General features: G+C 46.8%; 1 protein-coding gene and 1 pseudogene across 2 annotated transcripts in view; one reads left to right on the top strand and one right to left on the bottom strand.

Moving 5' to 3' along the window:
- Window positions 1-26,437, bottom strand: part of B3GAT2 (beta-1,3-glucuronyltransferase 2) — a 72,669-nt gene that overhangs the window by 6,978 nt on the left and 39,254 nt on the right. For both annotated transcript variants that reach the window (XM_066359097.1, XM_066359098.1), the window contains exon 2: window positions 24,291-24,435. In XM_066359097.1, coding sequence (XP_066215194.1) covers window positions 24,291-24,435 — 145 coding nt within the window. The remainder of the gene's footprint in view (window positions 1-24,290; window positions 24,436-26,437) is intronic.
- LOC136387482 (dnaJ homolog subfamily C member 2 pseudogene) lies at window positions 3,344-5,040 on the top strand (annotated as a pseudogene).

The raw sequence follows: 26,437 nt of genomic DNA, 5'->3' as shown, positions 1-26,437 counted from the left end.
CAATACATTCTACAAACATTCAAATGATAACCATGGGATATTATGAACAACTTTATGGCAGTAAATTTCACAACATATAAAAATGGACAAATTCCTTGAAAGACATAAGCTGTCAATGCTCCAGGCCCAAATAGCTTCACTAGTGATTTCTACCAAATTTTTAAGAAAGAAATAATAAAACTTTCCATAAACAAGAAAAGGAAGGAACGTTTTTCAAATTCTATGAGGCCAGCATTACTCTGATACAAATCCAGACAGAAACATTACAAGAAAACTACAGGTCAACAACTCTCACAAACAGAGGAATTTTTTTTTTCTTAAGTCAGAATTGAGGAGGCAGAGCGACAGACTCCCGCATGTACCTTGACAAGGATCCTTTCAGCAAGGCCCCCCCGCAATGGGGCAATGCCCTGCCCATCTGGGTCCGTTGCTCTGTTGCTCAACAACCAAGCTATTTTAGTGCTTGAGGCAAAGCCATGGAGCCATCCTTAGCAATGGGGTTAACTTGTTCCAACTGAGCCATGGCTGCAGGAGGAGAAGAGAGAGATAGAGAGGGGCTGGATGGAGAAGCAGATAGTTGCTTCTCCTGTGTGCCCTGACTGAAATTGAACCTGGAACAGCCACATTCCAGGCCTACACTCTACCACAGGGGTCCCCAAACTACAGCCCACGGGCTACATGCAGCCCCCTGAAGCCATTTATCCAGCCCCCGCCGCACTTCCGGAAGGGGCACCTCTTTCATTGGTGGTCATTGAGAGGAGCATAGTTCCCATTGAAATACTGGTCAGTTTGTTGATTTAAATTTACTTGTTCTTTATTTTAAATATTGTATTTGTTCCCGTTTTGTTTTTTAATTTTAAAATAAGATATGTGCAGTGTGCATAGGGATTTGTTCATAATTTTTTTTATAGTCCGGCCCTCCAACGGTCTGAGGGACAGTGAACTGGTCCCCTGTGTAAAAAGTTTGGGGACCCCTGCTAAGCCAAACGGCCAGGGCATAAATTCTTAAGCCAACAATGAAACAATAAATCATGACGAAGGAAATTTTATCCCAAGATTGCAATGGTGGTTTAACATTTCAAAATCAATGTCATCAAGGTAAGAGAATAAAAAATATATATATATTTTAAATTATCCTAATAGGTGGAGAAAATGCACTTACAAAATCCACCACCTAGTCATAATTTTTAAAAGCCTCTTAACAAATTAAGAAATGAATTTCAACTTGGTAAAGGGCATCTACAAAAATCTATTGCCAACATTATATTAGTGGTGAAAGACTGTTAAACCCCGGGAGATTGGAATGAGGCAAGGAGTCTGCTCTTGACTTTGATTCAACAATGTACTGAAGGTCCTAACCCCGCAGTAAGGGAAAAGTGTGAAAAAGAAAGGAAGGAGGGAAAGAAAGGGGGGTGGACAAATTAGAAAGGAAAAGGAGTCCAGCAAACTTCCTATTCCTCCTTCAGCCATAGTTAAAAGCATCAATAGTATGTATCAGTATTTCTATCAGTTATCGATTCAGTCACACCTGCATTTGCTATTCTCTGTTTTCTAACTACACAGAACCTACTTTCCCCAAGGCTGTTACAAATCAAAACTATATCCAGTTGACAGAGGATAGTTTCTGCCAACAAGACCTTTATGGTCTGGTCACAAGAAGGATGGTTTTCTTTCTGTGGCCCCCTGTATGAGCACACTGGGCACTGACACACTTCTGTTGCCAGCAGGTAGCAGGTCATTTTCAAAAGTCTTGCCCTTCTGCTTAAACAATAAGAAAAAAAATTTAGTTGTCAAATTAACACTTGATCTTAGCCAAAAGGCCAAGAAGCAATGTTATCAAATTAAAACACACACATACATACACACACACACACACACACACACATACACACTTATTTCTATAACAGTTTCCCTAAGACTGTGTGTGTGTGTGTGTGTGTGTGTGTGTGTGTGTGTGTGACAGAGAGAAAGAAAGAGAGAGAGAGAGAGAGAGAGAGAGAGACCCCTCTCCTCTAGTCTCTAATTCTTCCTGAGGCAGCTGACTCTCCTTTCGTATCTCTTCCTAGCAAAGCACCCTGCCTTAGGAACGTCATGTGTGAGTGTGTGTGTGTGTGTGTGTCTTCCCTACTCCCCTTTTACTAAAATGTAGTTATATATATATTCAAATTTGCTTTTTCAAAAGACACAATTAAGTGGCTTTTAGTATAATTATAACTCTGAGCACCCTTTTCTGAAGACTGTTCTTTATTGAATGATCTTGTACCCTTTGGGAAAATCAACTGACCATAAATGTAATAGTTTATTTCTAAACTATCAATTTTATTCCAGTGGTTCACATGTTTATCTTAATGCCAGCACCACACTGTCTTTATTACTGTAGCTTTACAGTAAAATTTCAAATCAGGAAGGGTAAGTCTTTTTTTTTTTAATATGAGAAAAGGAGAGAGAGTGAGACAGACTCTCACATACTCCCTGACTGGGATCCACCGGCACCTGTTTGAGGTCAATGCTCGAATCAACCAAGCAATTTTTAGCACTTGAGGCTGATGCGCTCAGACCAACCGAGCTATCCCCAGCCAAAGGGCCACATTCAAACCAAAGGAGCCATTGGCTGTGTGTAGGGAAGAGGGAGAGAAGGGGGAGAGAGAGGGGGAGAGAAGCAGATAGTCTCTTCTCTTGTGTGCCCTGACCGGGAATCAAACCCAGGACATACCCACGCTAGGCCGACACATCCACTGTGCCAATGGCCAGGTCCAGGTCTTTCAATTTTGTTACTTTTCAGTATTGTTTCGGCTATTCTGAGTCCCTTACTTTCCCATATAAACGGTCTACAGGTACATAAAAAGGTGCTCAATATCACTAATCATCAGAAAAATGCAAATCAAAAACCTAATCAGGTGTCACTTCACATCTGTTAGAATGGCTATTAACGAAAAGACAAGACTAACAGCTGTCAGAGCTGTTGAGGGCTGCAAAAATGTGAAGGGATTCAGGAAAGGAAAATATCCCCACAGACACAGACACAAGGTGGGGTGGAGGGAGGGAGAGGAGGGTCAGGGAGGGAGATGTGGCTGGGGGTGCTGAACACACCGGACAGATGATGTGTTGTGGAACTGTACACCTGAAACCCGTATCATTTTATTAACCAATGTCACCCCAATAAATTCAATTAAAAGAAGACAAGCAATAACAAGTGTTGGCTCAATACCTATCTTTCTCAAACTATTTCAAAACATTCAAGAGAAGGGAAGACTTGCAAGCTCATCTTATGAGGCCAGAATTACCCTGTTTTCAAAACCAGACATGACAAAAAGAAAAAAAAAATTATAGGCCAATATCTCTGATGAACACAGATGGAAAAATCCTCAACAAAATACTAGCCAACCAAATTCAGCAATGCATGAAAAAGATCATAGAGGGCGTTGTAGAGCCAAGGTGCGGGGCTCAGAGCGGGCGGTGGACCTGGAGGGTTGCTAAGTGACCTCCACCAGGATGCGGGGCTGGCCCCGGGGACCGAGCCGCTCTGCTGAGCGCGGCCATCACCCACCCTCTGACCTCCGATTTATTCCACACAATACACTGAAGCCTCTCTTAACATATTTAATCACAGCCTCAATGCTGTCAGTCTGAACCTATGGTAAGATGGTTTGAAGCTTTCTTTAAAAGAAACACAGGTGCTGGCCAGTTGGTTCAGCATTAGAGCATCGTCCCTGAGTGTGGAAGTCCTGTGTTCGACTCCTGGTCAGGGCACACAGGAGAAGTGACCATCTGCTTCTCCACCTCATCCCCCTCTTCATCTCTCTCTCTCTCTCTCTTTTCCTCCTGCAGCCATGGCTCGAATGGTTCAAGCAAAGTTGGCCCCGGGCACTGAAGATGGCTCCATGGCCTTGCCTCAGGCACTAAAATAGCTCAGTTGCTGAGCAATGGAGCAGCAGCCCAGACTGGCAGAGCATCACCTGCTAGGGGGCTTGCCGGGTGGATCCTGGTCAGGGCGCATGTGAGATCTCTCTTTCTGCCTCTCACTTAATAATAACAAAAAAAGAAACAGGAATGCTTCTGCCTCTTTTCAGGAACTAGAGGATAAGAAAGAGTTATCAGAAGAATCAGAAGATGAAGAATTGAAGGTAGAAAAACTTCCCACGCTGAAAAACACTTGATCCCAGCCAGTGAAAGACTCAAGATCGTCACACAGCACTTGTACTGAGCCCACAAGAGACAAAGCTGCACAGACAGATCAAAGCAGTTTAGAAAGCAACGGTTTTAAAACATCACCCAGCCCAACAGAAAGCAGCTGGTGAACCGACAAAGGAGGAGATAATGACTACTTCACTTACATAACTGAAGCTTATAAAATGTTATATGATCCAGTGAAAAGAACAGCATTTCACAGCGTACATCCTACTTTTGATAACTTGGTTCCTTCTGAAAGTGAAGCACAGGATAATTTCCTCAAAGTGTTTCCTGTGTTTGAAAGAAATTCCAGATGGTCAAATAAATATGTTCCTAAACTAGGTGATACGAATTCATCCTCTGAAGATATAGATGCACTTTATTCTTTCCGGTATATAAGTCTGATTCTTGGAGAGAATGTTCTTGTTCAGTTGAAGAAGGGGGAAGAGAGCAGAAGGTCACGATGAGAGGAGACAGGCTGATGGAGGAGCCAGCGCACAGAGAGGAACAGGCGGCGGACAGGAGGAACAGGGACAGCCGGCGATGCAGGGAGCTGCAATCCGAGAAGTTTAAAAAAATTGGGGAGGAAGAAAAGGCCAAGAAGGAAACAGAAAAGAAAGCAGAAGCAAAGCGGAAGGAGCAAAAGCTAAAGAACAGAGAGCTGCTCGATCAGCTACAGAGAAAGAAGAGGAAGTCAGATGACGAGCACCACTGGCAAAGAAGGAAAGGGATGTGCAGAAAAGGCCATTGAAAAGGAAGGGGGAGATCTTCTCAAGTCACGCCAGACCGGAAATCACTCTTCTGAGAACGAGGCAGAGCAGGTTAAAATGGTGGAAGAAGTGGAAGACCTTGGTGATCACCTTGAACTAGCAGGGTTGCAGCAAGAGCTTGAATGAAGCACTCACATCATCAGCACAAGAAGTAGGAAAAAAAGAAATGAGCAAATTAGAAGGTAAAGGAAGCAGAGGCTCACAGTGACAAGCATGTAAGAATGCAGAGAAATCCATGGGCACAAGTGGAAATGGCAGTAAAAACTGGTCAGAAGAAGATCTGAAATCACTGATTAAAGCCATGAACCTCTTCCCTGCTGGGACCATCTCAAGATGGGAAGTTTATTACTATGACCAACATTCACCTGCTGTCAGGAGAACCACCAAAGATGTCACCAGCAAAGCAAACAGTTGTTTTTCTTTTAAGTGAGAGGAGGGGAGATAGAGAGACAGACTCCCGCATGTGCCCTGCCCAGGATCCACCTGGCAACCTTTCATTTGGGGCTGATACTCGAAACAACCGAGCTACCCCCAGTGCCCGGGGTTGATGCTTGAACTGGTCGAGCCACTGGCTGTGGGAGGGGAAAACGGAGAGAAGGGGGGCGGGGGGAAGAAGCAGATGGTCGCTACTCCTGTGTGCCCTGACCGGGAATCGAACCCAGGATGTCCATACACCAGGCCGACGCTCTATCCACTGAGCAAGCTGGCCAGGGCAGCAGTCTTCTAAAACTCAACCCTCATAAAAAAAGATAACATAAACAAAAAGGCTTTCGATAAATTAAAAAAAAAAGCATGGAGCGGTGCCTCGAGAAGACAGTGCAGCTTGTTCAGAATGATTGGAGGGTCCACGCACAGACTTCACCCCCGAACAACAGACAGAAGCTTTCACACAAGCTCTCTAAAAATGCCCACTAAATACATCTGAAAGACCAGGAAAACAGCAGAAGTAGTGCCGGGCAGGACAAACAAGGCCCTGCACGAAATGATAGAGTAAAAGCAAAAAAAAGCTGCTCCAAAGCACGTACTAAATACAATTAAAGCTAAGGACTGGCTTCTGACAATCTTTATTGTGTATGCATTTTTGTAATAAAACCGAAAATATTGTAAAAAAGAAAAGATCATGATCAAGTGGGATTTATTCCTGGGATGCAAGGTTGGTTCAATATCTGCAAATCAATTAATGTGATATACCAGATAAACAAAATGAAGGATAAAAATCGTATGATCGTCTGACCACACAGTGGTACCATGGATAGAACACTGGACTGGAACATGGAAGACCCAGGTTTGAAACCTCGAAGGGGCCGGCTTGAGTGCGGGCTCATCTGGCTTGAGTGTGGGATCATAGACATGGGCCCGTGGTCACTGGCTTGAGTCCAATGTCACTGGCTTGAGCAAAGGGTCACTCGCTCTGCTGTAGCCTCCTGGTCAAGCACATCAATGAACGACTAAACAATCAATAAACAACTAAGGTGCCGCAACAAAGAATTGATGCTTCTCATCTCTCTCCCTTCCTGTCCGTCTGTCCCTATCTGTTCCTCTCTCTGACTCTGTCTCTGTCAAAAAAAAAAAAAAAAATCATATCATATCACTAGATCCAGAAAAGTGTTTGATAACATCCAGCACCCATTTATAATAAAAACTCTGAGTCAAGTGAGAATGGAGGGAACATACCTCAACATAATAAAGGCCATCTATAACAAACCCACCTAACACCTTACCTAATGGGGAAAAACTAACAGCAGTTTCCTTAAGATCAGGAAGACACACGACGGTCCTGGCTGCTTGGCTCAGTGGTAGAGTGTTGGCCTGGCCTGTGGAAGTCCTGGGTCCAATTCCCGGTCAGGGCACACAGGAGAAGTGACCATCTACTTCTCCACCCCTCTCCCTTCCCCTTCTTTCTCTCTCAACCCCTCTCTCTCTCTCTCTCTCTCTTTCCTTCCCTTCCTGCAGCCATGGCTCAATTCGTTTGAGTGTATCTATCTCAGGTGCTGAAGATGGCTCTGTGGAGCCTCTGCCTCAGGTGATAAAAATAGCTTGGTTGCAAGCATGGCCCCAGATGGGCAGAGCATTGGCACCAGACAATGGTCACCAGGTGGATCCTGGTCAGGGCGCTTGTGGGAGTCTGTCTCTCTAACTCCCCTCCTCACACTTGAAAAAGAAGAAAAAAAGAGATTAAGAACAAGACAGCGGGGCCCCCTTTTACCACTTTTATTCAACATTGTATTTAAACTTCTAGCCAGAACAATCAGAAAATGGAAAGAAATAAAAGGCATCCAAATGGAAAAGAAGTGAAACTGTCATTATTTGCAGATGACATGATACTATATAGAACCCTAAAGATTCCACCTAAAACTATTACAACTGATAATACAGTGTGTCCGTAAAGTCATGGTGCACTTTTGACCAGTCACAGGAAAGCAACAAAAGATGATAGAAATGTGAAATCTGCACCAAATAAAAGGAAAACCCTCCCAGTTTCTTTAGGATGATGTGGCAGCATGTGCACATGTGCAGATGATGATGTAACACCATGTATACAGCGGAGCAGCCTACGGCCATGCCAGTCGAGATGTGGACGGTACAGAGGAAAGTTCAGTGTGTTATGTGATTCACTAAATTCGAATCCGTGACCAAAGTGCAACGTGAATATCAGTGCATTTATAACGAAGTGCCACCACATAGGAATAACATTACTCAGTGGGATAAGCAGTTGAAAGAAACCGGCAGTTTGGTGGAGAAACCCTGTTCTGGTAGGCCATCAGTCAGTGATGAGTCTGTAGAGGCTATACGGGATAGCTACCTAAGGAGCCCTAAAAAATCTGTGTGTGAGCCCACATCGAACTGCACTGAGTAGGTATGAAACTGAGAGAGTTTTCCTTTTATTTGGTGATTTCACATTTCTATCGTCTTTTGTTGCTTTCCTGTGACCGGTCAAAAGTGCACCATGACTTTACGAACACACTGTATAAATTCACTAAAGTAGTAGGCTGCAAAATTATTATTCAGAAATCGGTTGTATTTTTATACATTAATAATGAACTAGCAGAAAGAAAAATTACAAAAACAGTACCATTTATAATTGCCTCAAAAATATAAAATAAAGTACCTAGGAATAAATTTAACCAAGGGCGTGAAAGATCTGTACCCAGAAAATTGTATGACATTGAAGATATTAAAAATACAAGTAAATGGAAGCATATTCTATGCTCATGGATAGGCAGAAATAATATCATTAAAATGTCCATACTATCCAAAGAAATCTATAGATTCAATTAAATCTCTATCAAAACACAAATGGCATTTTCACAGAACTAGAACTAAAATTTGTGTGGAATCACTAAAGACCCTGAATAGCCACAGAAATCTTAAGAAAAAAAAAAGAACAAAGTTGGTGGTATCATGCTACCTGATATCAAACTATACTGCAAGGTCATAGTAATCAAAACAGCATGGTAATGGCATAAAAATAGACACATAATCAATGGAATGGAATAGAGAGCCCAGAAATAAACACACACCTATATGGTCAATTAACCTATGACGAAGGAGGCAAGAATACATAATAAAGTAGACATTCTCTTCAATACATGGCATTGGGCGAACTGGACATATACATGCAAAGAAAAAGGAGGAGGAGGAGGAGGAGGAGGAAGAGGAGAAGGAAAGTAGACTACCTTCTAACACCATAACAAGAATAAACTCAAATGGATTAAAGACTTAAATGTAAGACTCGAAACCATAAAACTCTTATAAGAAAACATAGGCAGTAAATTCTTTGACCTTGCTCTTAGCAGTATTTTTTCAGATACATCTCCTCAGGCAAGGGAAACAAATGAAAAAGTAATCAAATAGGACTACATCAAACTAAAAAGGTTTTGCACAGGAAGAAAACCATCAACAAAATGAAAAGACAACCTACCAAATGGAAAAAGGTATCCTCCAATAAGAGGTTAATATCCAAAATACATAAAGAACTCATACAACTTAACACCAAAACAAAGAATATGATTTAAAAATGGGCAGAGGACATGAATAGACACTTCTCCAAAGAGGACATACAGATGGCCAATAGCCTTATGAAAAGATGCCCCACATCACTAATCATTAGAGGAATACAAATTAAAACCACAATGACATCACGCACACCTGTCAGATTGGCTATCATCAATAAATCAGTCAGCGATGACCGTTCCCTTGGACGTGGAGAAAGGGAAAACCTGTGAACTGTGAATGGGGAGGCAGGCTGGTGCAGCCACTGTGGAAAACAGTGTGAAGTCTCCTCAAAAAATTAAGTATGGAACTGCCATGTGATCCAACAATTCATCTTTTGCATATTTATCTAAACGAAATGTAAACACTAAATTGAAAAGCTATATGGACCGCCCATGTCCACTGCAGCGTTATTTACAATAGCCAACAGAGGAAAGAGACCTAAATGTCCACTGATGGATGAGTGGGTCCAGAGAGTGTGACTGACACAGACGCACATGTACACAATGGAATACTCCTCAGCTATAAAGAGAGAAGGAAATCTTGCTTTTTGCAGCCACATGGATGGACCTGCTAAGTGAAATAAGTCAGACAGAGAAAGACAAATACCAGGTGATCTCACTTACATGTGAAATCTACAAAACCCCAAACCAAAACACTCTTGACTCATAGACCAATGGTTGTCAGAAGTACGGGTGCGGTGGACACAATGGGTAAAGATGGTCAAAGGTACAAACTTCCATTTAGAAAGTAAGTCCTGGGGATGTAATTTACCACATGGTACATTACCACGTGTTACATACAATGCAGTTAATAAAACTGTATTATATCTTTGAAAGTTGCCAGGGAGTAGATCTCAAAAGTTCTCATCACAAGAAGAAAACACTTTTAACTGGGTGGTGATGGTTGTTAACTAGACGTATTGTGGTGATCATTTTGCAATTGGTATAAATACTGACTCATTACTCTGTACATCTGAAACTACAATCACGTTATATATCAATCATATCTCAATAAAGAATGGAAAACTTTACTTAAGTGCTTTTCTCCAAAATCTTGTACCTTCTAGCCTTGGCATCCTGTGAACTATCCAACAGGAAAGTAAGTGTTAATAACAGTGTTTCAGGAATCATTTTCACTAGATTTAAATCAGATACAGAAAGCAAAAGCAAGGGCTTTATAAAAGGACTGTGTCCTTTACTTATTTACCATCATCTCTAAATGGGCCACTGTTTCAGGCAAGTGTTACACGTAGACTGTCATGGTTCTAAGACTGAATGTTCCCACGTAATCATGCGCACTTTAACAACCACGATAAAGCGTCCTTCCTAATGTATTCTTTCTTAAGGTGCAGACAAAACTATAGTTTTCCACATTCACTCCCAATTATACTTTAGAATGATTTTCCACTAGTGCGGAGGGAATGAAAAAGCATGGCCCGGCTGCTATGCAGGGCTGTTCATCTGCTCCAGAATACTGACTGAAGCTTTATGGTTGCTTCAGGGTAAGCCATTCCGAAAAAATTATTGTCGACTTTGTAAAACTCCTCAGAAGCTATTTAGCAGCCATTGTTCTTGGTTGAAAAAAAATAAAAATCCTTTATTTCTAAGAAGTATTCTTTATTTAATCTATAAACGATTCATTTAAATCTCTACTTTGAAAACAATAAACCACCTTAGAAACCCAAACCTTCTCAGGAAACAATCAGGATGCGGCATCAGGGTGGAAAACTTGATCCTGAGAATAAAAGAGGATTAATGAACTAAATACTAAAAATATCTATGAGTGATTTTTTTTTTCTTTTCTTTTCTTTTTTTTTTTTTTCATTTTTCCGAAGCTGGAAATGGGGAGGCAGTCAGACAGACTCCCGCATGCGCCCGACCGGGATCCACCCGGCATGCCCACCAGGGGGCGATGTTCTGCCCCTCTGGGGCATCGCTCTGTTCAATCCAGAGCCATTCTAGCGCCTGGGGCAGAGGCCACAGAGCCATCCCCAGCACCCGGGCCATCTTTGCTCCAATGGAGCCTCGGCTGCGGGAGGGGAAGAGAGAGACAGAGAGGAAGGAGAGGGGGAGGGGTGGAGAAGCAGATGGGCGCTTCTCCTGTGTGCCCTGGCCGGGAATCAAACCTTGGACTCCTGCACGCGAGGCTGACGCTCTACCGCTGAGCCAACTGGCCAGAGCCTCTATGAGTGATTTTATAGTAAAGTGGTGGCAGGGCACTGAGGGATGCCTAACACTGAAATTTCAAAGGGGAACTGGTTCTATTGACTTGACAGCCAAGAAGACCAATGGGAGATGAACCATGTCTATGTTGAGGACGGCAGGATCAATAGGCTTGGTGCTGCTTGTGTGAGAATCACTGTCTTGTGCTTTATTTCACCTTTGAGATTTCTACCTTCTATCATCCAAGACTATTATTGACTATGGCACTACCACACCAACCCAGAAAATACAAGACAGCTGGAGAAGATATCTGTGTTCCTATTCGGCAAACCCCAGTGTGTAAAAGTAAAATAATTTTTAAAATACCAAGAGTGGCCAAAGATATGGAGAAATTGGAATTCTTGTGCATTGCTGATAGGAATATAAAATGATGTAACCACTGTGGAAAACAATATGGCAGGCTCTCAAAAAAAATTAAACATATAATTTCCATATGATCTAGCAATTCCACTGCTAGGGACGGACCCCAAATAATCGGAAGCAGTGATTTAAACAGTGACTGCACACCCATGTTCCCAGCGGTATTCGGAATAGCCGAAAGGGGGAAGCAACCGAAATGTGCATAAACGGATGAATGGATAAACAAAATGTGGTCTACATACAGAACAAAAAAATATTTAGCTTTGAAAAGGAATGAATTCTGACACGTGCTACAACCTGCATGAACTTGGAAGACAATATACTAAGTAAAATAAGGCAGAGCATGAAGGACAAATATTGTAAAATTCCACTTACATGAAATACCTAGAACAGTCCAGTTCATAGAGAAAAAGGAGAATGGTGGTTGCCAGGCCAGGGGTGGGTGGGAGGAGTTAGTGTTTAATGGGGACAGAGTTTCAGTTTGTGATGATGGAGTTTCCGGAAATGGTTGGTGCTGATGGTTGCACAATGTGAATGTTCTTAATGCCACTGTACATTTAAAAATAGGTAAGCCTGACCAGGCGGTGGCGCAGTGGATAGAGCGTCGGACTGGGACTCAGAGGACCGATGTTCAAAATCCAGAGGTCGCTGGCTTGAGCGTGGGCTAATCCGGCTTGAGCACGGGCTCACCAGCATGAGCGCAGGGTCGCCAGCTTGAACATGGGATCATAGACATGACTCCATCCATGGTTGCTGGCTTGAAGCCCAAGGTCTCTGGCTTGAGCAAGGTGTCACTCACTCTGCTGTAGCCCCTCGGTCAAGGCACATATGAGAAATCAATCAAAGAACAACTAAGGTGCTGCAACAAAGAAATGATGCTTCTAATCTTTCTCCCTTCCTGTCTGTCTGTCCTCATCTGTCCCTCTCTTTTGCCTCTGTCAAAAAAAAAAAAGTTAAAATAGTAAATTTTGTTATGTATATGCTAACACATTAAAAAGTATATTTGTACCCCCAGTGCATACAGGTGGTTGGTGGTGCTTTTCAGTTGTTATGACTTAAAAAAAAAACAACTCCTCTCCTGTCCTCAAATTCTCTTCTTGCTTGACCAATGGAAGTGCTTTCTGTGGAAATGATTTTATTAAGCAATCACAAACTTTTTGTAGTGTGGGGCTATCCCAACTCAAACCTCCACAATGATTCAGTGGTGGCTTGCGAGGGGACACATCTACTAACAGACTGAATGAACCACAGGAAGGAATGTCAGAGTACCCTGTGACCACCCACACTAGCCATTCGTAGCTCTGGCTGCATTTTATAATTGCAGCCAAGACTTAAAAAATATACACACACCCCAGCACGAGGCCCACACTCAGAGATTACGGTTTAGTTGATGAGTGATGGAACACACAGGCCTGGGAATTTTTTCAAATATCCTTAGGAAATAATTCTGGTGCGTAGTCAGGTTGAGACCTACTTCTTGTGTGTGCCCTGACTGGGCAAGGCCAGGGTTTTGAACCAGCAACCTCGGCATTCCAAATTGATGCTTCATCCACTGTGCCACCACAGGTCAGGCTCAATATTCCCTCTTTTAAAAAAATCTCACCATTAAAAAATAATGGCAATATAATCTCAGGAGTAAGAAGCTGTTTTTAATTTTGACAATCTTTAAACTAGAAAAGACAGACAAGTTAAAATTCATGAATTCAGCAAAAATTTATTCAAGCTACTCCGGTCAGGAGCTATGCCAGACCTGGAGGTGCAGGGAGGAGAGAGGCGAGCCTTCTCTGCCTGTGCAGCTCACGGGCTGGCAGAGGACGCAGGGGAGCGGTGGGGTGGGGGTGGCGGCCAGCAGACGGGCTCCAGGGCCGATTAGGAAGCACAGGACACTAAGGGAACATGTGGCAATGGCATCTTTGCTGGATAGAAAATCAGGAAACGCTTCCTTCACCACTAACAAGTCTTGAGAGGCGACTAGAACTTAGCCAGGCAAGCAGGGGAAGACAAGGTGCCACTGTCCCAGCTGAGGGTGCCACTCTTATCAGCGCAGCCCAGCTGCATGGGCCATGCTTGACTGCCCCCCCCCCCCCACGCGCTTGGCTGGACATGAGGGAGGTGGAGGGAAGGGCAGAACGTGGGGCTAGGGTGCTGCGGCCGCTCAGGGGCCCAGGAAGAACGCCAGCAACCTTGACACCTGGAGCGGGCGGGCCCCAGGTCAGGGGCGGAGTCCTCCGCCGCCATTCTTACCATCGCACTAACCGGCGGCCTGTAATAGATTGCAGCGGGAGCTCCATCTACAGACGCTCTCCTAGGGGCTCTTAGGAAAGTCAAGGTGGTAAGAAAGCACACGGCTGCCTCCTGTAACCTAATTAGAAAACGTGAGCATTGCTTTTGAGTCCTTCCCAGGTGCCCTCAGGCCTCGGTCTGGAGAAGACTCTCCCTCGTCAGCAGCGGGGCCCATCTGTCGCCCGTGCTCGCCCGAACACTTGGCTAATCTAAATGTGACAAATGGCATTTTCTTTTGAGAGCTCAAAAGCTTTTTGTTTGCTTAGTTTTTCAGCTGGGAAATTACGAAAAGGAGCACATATCTGCTTCTCAACAACTTTTTAATAATCTTTTGTTTTCCTCTTGATGACTTTTTTTTTTATGGTATTTTATCTAGAGCACACGCCGGTGTTAATCTCCCCAGGCCGCCCTGCACACAGAGCTAACTCGCTGAATGACAATGAGCACGGGCCCATCCGCCAGAAAAGGAGCGAAGCTCATCACGAGGCCAACGCAAAGAGCTTGCCTGTTCTTAATTACTACCTTCAAGAACGAGCTGACACCGCCAGATGCAGGGAGGACTCACAGACAAGCACTTACCTATTCTTGCTTCAACCTCACCAACAGACAGGTGGTCAGATCCTAATCCGCCGCTGGGAAATCCAGAGGTACCGCCTGCCTGTGCCCGGGGGGGGCCGGGGGCAGTGACCCGCCGCCCCCGCAGCTGCCTGCACCTGCACCGATGTGACCACCCCGACAACCAGTCCCACGCAGCACTGAGCCGACGGCCCTGGACAAGCGTATGAGCCACTCGAACCCAGAGACACGGCTGATCCTGTTTCTTGGCTAAGAGACGAGAAGTTCATTGAGAACCTACAGTGTGGCCCCAGCTGCTCAGGATGTGGTGCCTGACTCGGGGATGAATTCCACTCGCTCCGCTGTGCTGATGAAAGAAACAGGCTGGGAGACCAAGAACCGGGTCCCCTGGGAGAGAAGGGCGGGCCGCAGAGCCCAGGGGCAGGGCCACATCTGGGTGCGCATGCTCTGAGTTTGCACCCCAGCGTGCCCCCTCCGCACCGAGCAGTCCGGGACAAGTGACGCGGCATCTAGGCCTCGGTTTTCCTCTATTTGAGAAGGACGATCATCTGAGCACAGCCCTCGCGGCCTCGAGTGAGGATCACAGGAGAAAGCACACAGGATGCCTTAGAATGCCCGCTGCCTGAAAACTGCGCAGTAAACAATAACTATTAAGTCGGCTGGGCTTTCCTGATGTAAAACTTCTGGGTTTCAACATTCTTAGTCCTGAAGACTAAGCTTCCACTAAAGCTTTGAGGAGAATGATAACATGTAAATGTAGAGCTGCTATATTTGAGGTAGGATGGGACCCTGGGGTCTCCTCCCCCACTTCCCCTGCAGCCCTCCCAGTGGATCCCCCCGCCCCAAGCACAGCGTGAACATGGTGGTCCTCACCAGCTACCCCAGAGAAAGCATTCTGATTATGGGCACAGAGCGCACTGGTGCGCCCCATGCCCAGTGCCCACCTGTACCCAACGCAGGACGGTACACGTGGACAGGACTAAACCTGTAGTGACCGTCAATTGCCTGCACGTCTCTACGATGCGTGTCATCCGGAAACCACAGTCAGGCAGCATCTTCCCAGTGCTCTAACACCCCTGCCACCCTACGGCTCTGCATGCGGTCAGGGCTTGCAGCCGCTGTGCCCTCCCGGACAGTCCTCCTCCACTCCAGTGACAGCCACGCTGCACTCTCCTCAGGTCCACATCCGAGTCAGTCCCCAGACCCTGAACCAAAAGCTACCATATGACACGTCAAGTCACTCTACTGAGAACAGTCAGTTTTCTCTTTCTCATACAAAACATCCATGCATTGAAAACACCACAAAGGAATTACAAATGGCTCCAAAGTGGGAAAAGAAGGTTCTTTCGCCCCTTTTCTTGCAGTATTTATATTTATAAAACAAAGGAAAACATCATCAATTTTGGCTATGCTCCTTTGGCCTTGACCTTCCTCTGACCCAGGCTGGGCTGAAGTCCCTTACTGCACTGTCTACGAAGAAAGGGCTGGACAACTTCTTGAACCCAGGCAAAGTCCCCTGTCAACAAAAATCAAAAGAAAGAAGGCCTCATGCAACTGTTCATTCCAGGGGGCCCGGGAAAAGAGCACTTTAGTCATCTGCCTGTGTAACCCGTCACCGTCTTCAGTTTAATAGTCGTCACTTACAATATTTTTTAAAAGGTTTGCCTGGTAAGCCGGCAGTGGAGACAGACATTCTGGTCCAGGGCAATTAATTCCTCAGCCCACTTTAAGGCTGAGGCGTAGATACACCAGAGACTAGGGCTGGGGGAGGGGTGGAGGCAGGCCAGTCATGGCTGCGTTCTGTTTGTTTGCGGGGGGTGTGGGAGCTTCAACAACTGCAGTTAAAGATGTCATACCACTGCAGTAAGTGCCATGGTGCAGCAGTTCAGGGCCTCGTAACTACAGGAGGTAATAATGAGGCCAGGAAGCCTGTCCATCCGGGGTGCCAATAGAGACTTCCCTGAGAAAGTGAGTTTTATCTCTTTTTTTTTTCATTTTTTTTTTTTTTTTTGTATTTTTCCGAAGCTGGAAACTGGGAGGCAGTCAGACAGACTCCCGCATGCGCCCAACCGGGATCCACCCAGCACGCCCACCAGGGAGCGATGCTCTGCCCATCTGGGGCGTTGCTCTGCCGCAACCAGAGCCACTCTAGCACCTGAGGCAGAGGCCATGGAGCCATCCCCAGCGCCCGGGCCATCTTTGCTCCAATGGAGCCTTGGCTGCAGGAGAGAGAGACAGAGAGGAAGGAGAGGGGGAGGGGTGGAGAAGCAGATGGGTGCTTCTCCTGTGTGCCCTGGCCGGGAATCGAACCCGGGACTCCTGCACGCCAGGCCGACGCTCTACCACTGAGCCAGCTGGCCAGGGGAGAAAGTAAGTTTTAAGCTGAGAAAGCAGGAGGAACTGTGGGAGCATGTGTGCCCACAGATGCGTGAAGGGGAGAAGGGTGTTTTGGGGAGACATGGGGGAGAGGGTGGGCAGGACTTTGCAGAAATACTGAGGAGATGACACTGACCCTAAGAGCAGGGGAGCAAGGGGCTGCTGCCAAGACCTGGTTTGCACTCCTGAATGATTCCTACAACTTCTCAGAGGACAGGGACTGGGGGAGGCAGCGGTGGACGCAGGAGACCCAGGCAGGTGCCGTCACTGTCTACCCTCATCTGGATCCCTCCCAGCTCCACGACCCTCCCGGAGGATGGCGTACCCACACGAATCCAGAGTCCGGAGACTCGTCAAGGCATGTGGTCTTTCTTCCTATGATGCAGATTCATATTTTTACGCAACTTGTTTTTCAGTAAACAGAATGTTTTAATTACCCAAGATCTCCATATTTTCTGCACATAACTACAACTCAGATAATACAACAAATTACACCAATGAAAACTAAACCAAAATTAAGTTTAATATATCCGTTATCACCATATTACACAACAGTGTTTAAAAAAGATCTTAATTTCTGCTGGTTTACAGGCAGAATCTGAAATGGCTTCTTAAAATGTGATACATGCCTAGGCCCTGGCCGGTTGGCTCGGCAGTGAAGCGTCGGCCTGGCGTGCGGGGGACCTGGGTTCAATTCCCGGCCAGGGCACATAGGAGAAGCGCCCATTTGCTTCTCCACCCCCAGCCCCCTCCTTCCTCTCTGTCTCTCTCTTCCCCTCCCGCAGCCAAGACTCCATTGGAGCAAGGATGGCCCGGGCGCTGGGGATGGCTCCTTGGCCTCTGCCCCAGGCGCTAGAGTGGCTCTGGTCGCGGCAGAGCGACGCCCTGGAGGGGCATAGCATCGCCCCCTGGTGGGCAGAGCGTCGCCCCTGGTGGGCATGCCGGGTGGATCCTGGTCGGGCGCATGCGGGAGTCTGTCTGACTGTCTCTCCCCGTTTCCGGCTTCAGAAAAATACAAAAAAAAAAACCCACAAAAAAAACAAAAAAACAACAACAACAAAAAAATGTGATACATGCCTAATGGCTACGGTGCAATAATTACATATTACACAACAGTCACTCCCCTGCCTCAGCCTCACTGCTCCCCACACAAAAGGGAACCTCTTCAATCTTTTCCTGCGTCAAACTCCCTCTCCCTCTTTGCTCTATTGAGAACTTTCTTCAGGCAATTTTGCTGATCTTTTCGTCCCCTGGAATTCAGGTCCTTCATTCATCTCTTTTTCCCTCGTTCCTAGGGACGGTCCACAAGGTCCTAGTTGCCATCAAGCATCCTAATGCCACCATCCACAGGCTCCGGCTCTCATCCTTCCACACTCACCAAGCTCCCTCCTCTGCCACATCCACCACACGGGGCAGCCAACAACTGACTGCATGACGCACCTACCTCTTCTTCCCAGGGACTGCTGTCACCAGGCCACTTGCACACCCTCTTGTTGGGCTCTGTCCCCTTCCCCAGCACCTCCGCCAGCAGCCGCTCTAAGGACTGCTCCCTGGAAGCTATCCTAGGCCACCGCAGACTCTCCCTGTGGGGCGCATCCGTTCCCAGGGTGTCCACACACTGATGTCCTCAGGACTCCAGGCCAGGAAGCTGAGAGTCCTCCTAGACTTCTCATCCCGTACTGTAAGCCACACATGAGCAAGTGTTATCACTTTACAATGTCTCATTTTTATCAGTCATGAAAAAGTCCGCAGACAGTGCTCGAAGTAACCCTGAGACATCACTTAGACGTGCCCTTTGCGTTGGCAAATGAAAGCATTGGTAAACAAGGATACAGGAGACACACTTTTTTTTTTTTTAAATTTATGAGAGGAAGGTTATCAGTTACTGAGCCTGTGGTATAATAAAAAAAATTTGGCCACTGTGGCAGGTTTTTGACAAGGAGCTTGTAAACCTTAGAATTTCCTGGGTGACAGGAATACTTTATTATGCTATTGAAGTGGCTACTAATGGGCCCTTAGATAGTTTCAGGATAAGGGCTGGTTACCTGCAAAACCAACCACATGATTAGAGGACTTTCAGCCATCCTGACCTCTGGGGATAAGCTGGAGGCTGAGTTCGAGCACAAGGCCACTGATTTCATTACTCAGGCCTCTGCAATGACACCCAGTAAAAACTCTGAACGCGAGAGCTCGGTGAACTTCCGGGTACTGAACTCACTGATGTGCTGGCAGGGGGACGCATCCTGACTCCACAAGGGAGAGGTGTGGAAGCCCTGGGTTCTCGCCCGGGCCTCACCCTCTGTGTCTCTTCATTTGACTGGTCCTGATTTGTATCTTTTGTATTAAAAATGTCATAATAAGTAGGATACAATCCTAAGTTCTGTGAGCCCTTGCAGTATATTATCAAAGCTAGAGAACTGTAGGAAACATCAAATTTATAGCCAGTTTGTCAGAAGTACAGGTGGCCTGGGGACCCCCTTGCAGAGTGGGGGGCTGTTGATGTAGGAGCAGTCTTTCTTGTTGGGGACCACACCCTCTCACTTATGGGGTCTGTGTGAACTCTGGGTCATCAGTACCAGAGCTGAACACCAAGTTGGACTTCTACCAGAATGCAGTCCCGACTGTGTGCCAGGCACTCACGTAGAAACTGCAGACTGTCATCAGAGCACAGGGCCCTGCCTGCCACCTCCTGGGGTTAAAAATAAGGAGCATGCAAATGTGGAGAATTCAAAATAAATATCTCAAATTTAAGTTCTGACTTTGAACAAATCTACACCTCCTGGCGAGGCTGAAGATAGCATTAAGCTCAGTTCTTTCAGGCACCTCCCTAGAGGTGGCCCAAGTCAGTCTGTCACTTCAAAGTGATTCCCTGACCTCAAAACAGAGCTAAACACTTTGGGTGGACTGCCCTGCTTTTAGTCAACAAGAACGAGCACGTGGTCAGATGGCCAAGGTGCAGGGACTGAAACCCGAGGTGCAGACCAGCAGAAGTATCCCCGGCCCGCACTGGCTCTGCAGACCAGTGGCGCTGACCAGCGCCTGAGCCCCCTGCACGCTGCTCCCAGGCGGGCTGCTCCCTGAGCCCCCCGCACGCTGCTCCCAGGGGGCGGGCTGCTCCCTGAGCCCCCCGCACGCTGCTCCCATGGCTGCTCTGAGCCCCCCGCACGCTGCTCCCATGGCTGCTCTGAGCCCCCCCGCACGCTGCTCCCAGGGGGCGGGCTGCTCCCTGAGCCCCCCCCCCCCCGCACGCTGCTCCCCTGAGCCCCCCCCGCACGCTGCTCCCAGGGGGCGGGCTGCTCCCTGAGGCCCCCCCCCCCCCCCCGCACGCTGCTCCCATGGCTGCTCTGAGCCCCCTGCACGCTGCTCCCAGGGGGCGGGCTGCTCCCTGAGGCCCCCCCCCCCCCGCACGCTGCTCCCAGGGGGTGGGCTGCTCCCTGAGTCCCCCGCACGCTGCTCCCATGGCTGCTCTGAGCCCCCCGCACGCTGCTCCCAGGGGGCGGGCTGCTCCCTGAGGCCCCCCCCCCCCCCCCCCCCCCGCACGCTGCTCCCAGGGGGTGGGCTGCTCCCTGAGTCCCCCGCACGCTGCTCCCATGGCTGCTCTGAGCCCCCCGCACGCTGCTCCCAGGGGGCGGGCTGCTCCCTGAGGCCCCCCCCCCCCCGCACGCTGCTCCCATGGCTGCTCTGAGCCCCCTGCACGCTGCTCCCAGGGGGCGGGCTGCTCCCTGAGGCCCCCCCCCCCCCCCCCCCCGCACGCTGCTCCCAGGGGGCGGGCTGCTCCCTGAGTCCCCCGCACGCTGCTCCCATGGCTGCTCTGAGCCCCCCGCACGCTGCTCCCAGGGGGCGGGCTGCTCCCTGAGCCCCCCGCATGCTGCTCCCGGGCGGCTGCTCCGGTGCCTCTCCACCCTGCGGGTGAGCATCTTCGTTCTTTTTCCAGACATCATTAGAAGCCTTTACAATTTTTCCCTTGTGCAACAGAAATAATCTTGACTTCTGCCACTAACACTGTACATACAAGATAATTTCAGGACAATGTTTCCTCATCAGAAAGCAAAAGCAGAGCCTGACCGGGCGGTGGCGCAGTGGATAGAGTGTCGGACTGGGATGCGAAGGACCCAGGTTCGAGACCCCGAGGTCGCCAGCTTGAGCGCGGGCTCATCTGGTTTGAGCAGAGCTCACCAGCTTGGACCCAAGGTCGCTGGCTCCAGCAAGGGGTTACTCGGTCTGCTGAAGACCCGCGGTCAAGGCACATATGAGAAAGCAATCAATGAACAACTAAGGTGTCGCAACGAAAAACTGATGATTGATGCTTCTCATTTCTCTCCGTTCCTGTCTGTCTGTCCGTATCTATCCCTCTCTCTGACTCTCTCTGTCCCTGTAAAAAAAAAAAAAAAAAAAAAAAAAAAAAAAAAAAAAAAAAAGAAAGAAAGCACAAAAACAGCATCTGCAAAGTCCAAATACAGACACCGAGTCAAACTCTCGGAATGACGCAAAACACGGCAGTCCCGACGTCTCAGACTCAAAGACGCTTCTAGTGCTGGGCTAGGCTGTGGCTTCACAGAGATACAAACAGGACAGACCCCGAAAGGCTTTTACTGAGTGGGCTCAAGCCCCCAGAGTAAGATAGTTCTGAAAATGTTAACATTTTGGCTAAGTTTCATGTTTCTTAACCAGCTTGTGAAAATTCAAGAGACCACAGCTCACTCAACTCTCAGACCGGCTGGGCCTGTCCTGGGGGCGGCAGGGAGGTGGGCTTCTGGCTTCATTCTCTCCTTCTAGACACCGCGGGTGTGTGTGTTTGTGCACGTAATCTGAAAACGAGGTGTGCAGGCAGGTCCAAAGGGTCTTCTCCTTCTTCTTACAGAGAATAAATGCATCTTATGTACAATCTAAAGAAAGCTGTGAATTTTCAAGATTTAGAATCAAAACAAACTGCCTCAAAATCAGAATCATTAATTATCTTATCAACCAAATCATTCACTTTAGGGCTTCCAAAAATATCAGTAACTACCGAAAACTAATTTGCAAAGCGATTTCGTGCGTGAACTGAAAAAAATAATTTAGTCTGGCAAAAGTTGTTTTATTCAAGACAGATATTTATTCCTACTTTAAAACAAGGATAACTAAGACAAAACAAGCAAATCACTCATATTTTATAATATATCTAATATAATGCTTTGAAATATATAATGAAATGTTTAGAAAAGTCCAAACATCAGTCATGTCATAAAGAAGTTTCCCAGAGAACCTGGCAGTGAAAGAGCATCAAATAATTTGTCACAGGCCAGGCCTACTGCACAAAACCCATGTGCCTTTCTTGGACTTTAGACATAGCTATTTGGATCCACATTCTGGGAGGAATTGGCCCTGGCTGGTGGCTCCGTGGATAGAGCATCAGCCTGGTATATGGATGTCCTGGTTTGATTCCCAGTCAGGGCACACAGGAGAAGTGACCATCTGCTTCTCTCCTCCTCTCCCTTCTCTCTCTCTTCCTCTCCCACAGCCAGTGGCTCAATTGGTTCTAGTGTGGCTCCAGTTACTGAGGATAGCTCTGTTGGAGTGTGTCAGCCTCAGGTGCTAAAAATAGCTCAGTACTCAAGCATTGGCCTCAGATAAGGATGCCAGGTGGATCCCAGTTGGGGTGCATATAGGAGTCTGAATCACTATCTCTCCTCCTTGCACCTAAAAAAAATTCTAGGAGGAATCAATGCACAATTTTCAATGGATTTCTTGGATACTTAATCATAAACATAAAGGTCATATAGCAAAATCAAAGAAGACTCATCCAAGTTACCCTGACCTTGAAGTCAGTTTGCAGGGGAAGGGGCAGGGGTCCTGTGTACGAGGAGACGAGTGTGGGAAGTGTGTACTGAAGCAAGGCTCTAGGCAAGGTCAGAAGTGCACGTCTGTCAGCTGGCTGCTTTATCAGTCACCCGTCCTCACTCAGCGTCCAAGTCCCAGTATTTTCTTTTGAATTTCCCAAGGTGGGACTCCAGGAAAAGAAAGAATACATCAAAGACGACCTCAGTGGCCACTCACACCACTGCTTCAGTCTACACCCAAGGAAAGTAAGTCCTGGAGAAGCGACCAACTTTGTCTGTTCAAGGTTACAGACATATCCAATCAGTAAGAAACCTGATTCTCCAAAGACACATTATGGTCAGCGTTATACTGTCAGAGCCACAAACTGAGAGTTGATTGAGGAAAGGCTTTTTGCAAGAATCTCCAGGACCTTCCAAGTGTGGCTGACCTAACTCTGTCTGCCTAAAGGTCAATGCTTCGGTCGAGGTGCGAGCTCAGCTCTGGGACTGCAAGGACTGAAGACCAAACCAAAGCATAAGCCGAGGGTGAAAGAGGGGTGGAGAGGGAAGGAGAGGCCAGGAGGCGGGGTGTGGGGGGGGGGAGGGTAAGTGAGCTAGACTGTCCTAGAGTTAGAGATCATGACACAGCCCCACAGAACCGGCACTCGGAAAACGTGTGGTAAACACTGAGTAAAATATCCTCGTTGTCTTCTGAGACGCAGTGCGGCAGGCCCGCCCTGCTGCCCACCACAGAGCACCCCCCCCACCCCCGCTCCCGGTAGTCTTCATAATCTTGCTTCCTCAAATGTAGAGGACTGTCAGAACAAAGGTGATGGATCCAGTTTGGAGCACAGCCCTCACCCCATCAGAATTCCGAGCATCGAGGTTCTGACTGCAGGCGGGAAGCAGACACGGAAGGTCGGCCAAGCACAGGCTGACAGACAGACAGAGCAGGGTTTCAGGGCTGAAGATGGATGAGATCAATTTTGAAGCTTTTCTAGGTTACAGATGACGGTGATATATATTTTTCCCCCCCCCCTAAGCCTCATGTTTCAAACTGCATCTTTCCACAGTTATCACAGGCATCATTTTATATAACCCACAGAAAATGAGTCACTTTATGATAAAGTGGCATTTTAGAATTTGTAGTCGGCTACGGGTCTTATTTAATTCGGTTGCTTGGTTAGAGAATAAAAAGCTTTAAAATATAGTTATACTCAAAATTAATAAATGCATGAAAAACCAGTACTCCAATTTTATATTTTAGCTATTAAGTGTATCAAGAAGCACTAAATACATCAATAAGCATAAAACTGATAAGCTTGTCAATTTCACATCACTATTAAATTCAGCAACAAGCATATGATTTATTGTAACAAACTGGACCTCTAGAGAGAGGTACCAAAAGATAGGGACCAGGTCCGGTTCTCATCACTGATGCCCCAGTCCCCAGCCCAGCACCGGGCACATTAACATCTGCCAGGTAAGAGGACAGCTACATGGACAGGCAGCGAAAGGGGATGGAATGAGCATTTTCTAATCGCCTCCAAAATAAATTTCCACTTGAATTCACCAAAAAGCCTGTTTTGAAGGTTTCAACAATTCATCTGCTGAACATGATACGATTCAGAGTTTTAACCAGAGGGGTCTGTGACAGCTTCCTTTGCCCAGTTCCCTGTTGCAAAGAGGAATATCCCTAAGATGGGGTTACAAGCAAGGTCACCATCCACACACCTCACCTGCCATGTCGATGGCGAAAGGCCTGTCTGCTCTCCAGCCAGTGTACCAACCGACGACTCTGCCGTTCTCCACCAGGGGGCGTTCATAGCGCCGCCCGCCAACCAGGCCCACGGGCCAGACGGAGACCTTGCGTGTGGTTCGCATCTATAAAAGGGGGAAAGAGATTTGGTTTGAGTCTCCTTAGGGAAAATAAACAGAGAGGAAAAAGCCCGTGAGGCACGTAGAAGAAATGGGAAATGGGGGTGCTGAGTTCCAAAAGTTCAAAGTTTCCAAATAGAACCTTTCTGCAGGCAGACCGCTGCGCAGTTACGGGTTTGTCTGCTCAGCACCACTGGCTGTGCACTCCTCATAAACTAAACTTCCCACTCAGGATTCAGAGAACAAAAGTGGGTATCACTATCTGAACATGGCTTGGAAGCTACATAGAGACTAGCAAATATTTCCTATTTGTTTCAGAGTTGAATCTTTAAACAATATTTTGTATCTTCAGAAGTGAAAAGGCTTAGTTCCCTTTAGGCAATGTTATTACTCAGTCACAGCAAAAATTTTACTCAGAGGAGCCACAGGAGTGGCCTTTCTCTGAATTTTTTATTGTCACAGACACAGAAGTCTTGGCTGGGGACATTAATAACGGGATCTACATACAGAACAGACAGCAGGCATCCTCCTGGTGACAAACAGAAAAACATACCCTAACTTTGCCTTTCAGTGGCAACTGGGCCAAATTCTAGAAGAGAACACCTCCCCCAGGCAGCTGAAGAAGTACACCCTGCTGTACCCAGCAGAGGCTGGTTAAAGACCACCCTCCGCTGAGGCTTATCTGCTGGATTTCTTTAAGGGGAAACACATGTTCACAAGAAAACATGACGATACTGGGCAGCATTTTGGGGAAAAACCACCACCTTCCTCCTGGACATGTGTTGAAATGGGCCATAGTCAGCCCACATGGCACCTTTGGTAAGTTAGAAAAAGATGCCCCTTTCCAGGCAAACGCACTCCGTGCTGGGCCCGTGTTGGGGCCCAGGGCTTCTGGGCCAGCCACCAAAGCATCGCCTGGAGTCCAGCTCCGCTCACCCTCTCAGCCGGCTGCGTCCTTGCACAGGGCATTCCCCACACAGCAGCACGAGATCGAGCTTTGTTAAGGCAATTATCATCTCAACACCAATGCTTTACCTTTCATTTGCTACAGAACTGGGTCAAGATCAGTAACCAATGACTAAAATAACGATTATCAATCAAGGGTTTTTCTTTAATAAAAGAAAGGAAAATTATATATTTGGAAAAGATTTTCAAATGCAATTCAAATGATTAATAATTAGATGCTCCTGGCCACGTAGCTCAATTAGAGCATTGCTCTGATATGCCAAGATCGCAGGTTTGATCCCTGGTCAAGGCACATACAAGAATCAAACCAATAAATGCATAAATAAGTGGAACAAAAAATCAATGCTTCTCTCTCTTCCCCTCTCTCTCTCTTCCTTCAATAAATTAAAAATTTGTTTTTAATAATTAGATGCTTCCATTTGCCAAGCACTCCAAATTTACTTACTAATACCCCGCCCCATTCCAACAAGAAGACTCAAGTGCATGGAGCACTCCAGTAATCAAGATTTCACTGTGTTGGTGTTCCCCAAATCTGAAATCACTGCTTTAAAACTCTATCCCTTTTTCAATAAATTAGTCACTGTTGCCTTGTGCTAGCTCACACTGACATATATAATGATTTTTTTTGTCTCTTCCAACTTTGTTTATTATTTCTAATAATGTTTTTTTTTAATTTTTTTACAGAGACAGAGAGTGAGTCAGAGAGAGGGATAGACAAGAACGGAGAGAGATGAGAAGCATCAATCATTAGTTTTTTATTACGCGTTGCAACACCTTAGTTGTTCATTGATTGCTTTCTCATATGTGCCTTGACCACGGGCCTTCAGCAGACCGAGTAACCCCTTGCTTGAGCCAGGGACCTTGGGCTCAAGCTGGTGAGCTTTCACTCAAACCAGGTGAGCCTGCGCTCAAGCTGGCAACCTTGGGGTCTTGAACCTGGGTCCTCGGCATCTCAGTCCAACGCTCTATCCACTGAGCCACCGCCTGGTCAGGCTATAATGATTTTTTTAAAAGTTCTACTGAGGTATATTCAAGGATACAC

The sequence above is a fragment of the Saccopteryx leptura genome, chromosome 1 (assembly GCF_036850995.1).
Source record: "Saccopteryx leptura isolate mSacLep1 chromosome 1, mSacLep1_pri_phased_curated, whole genome shotgun sequence".
Taxonomy (NCBI): domain Eukaryota; kingdom Metazoa; phylum Chordata; class Mammalia; order Chiroptera; family Emballonuridae; genus Saccopteryx; species Saccopteryx leptura.
Note: the sequence above shows the minus strand (reverse complement) of the source record. Positions and strands in the feature narration are given on the sequence as shown.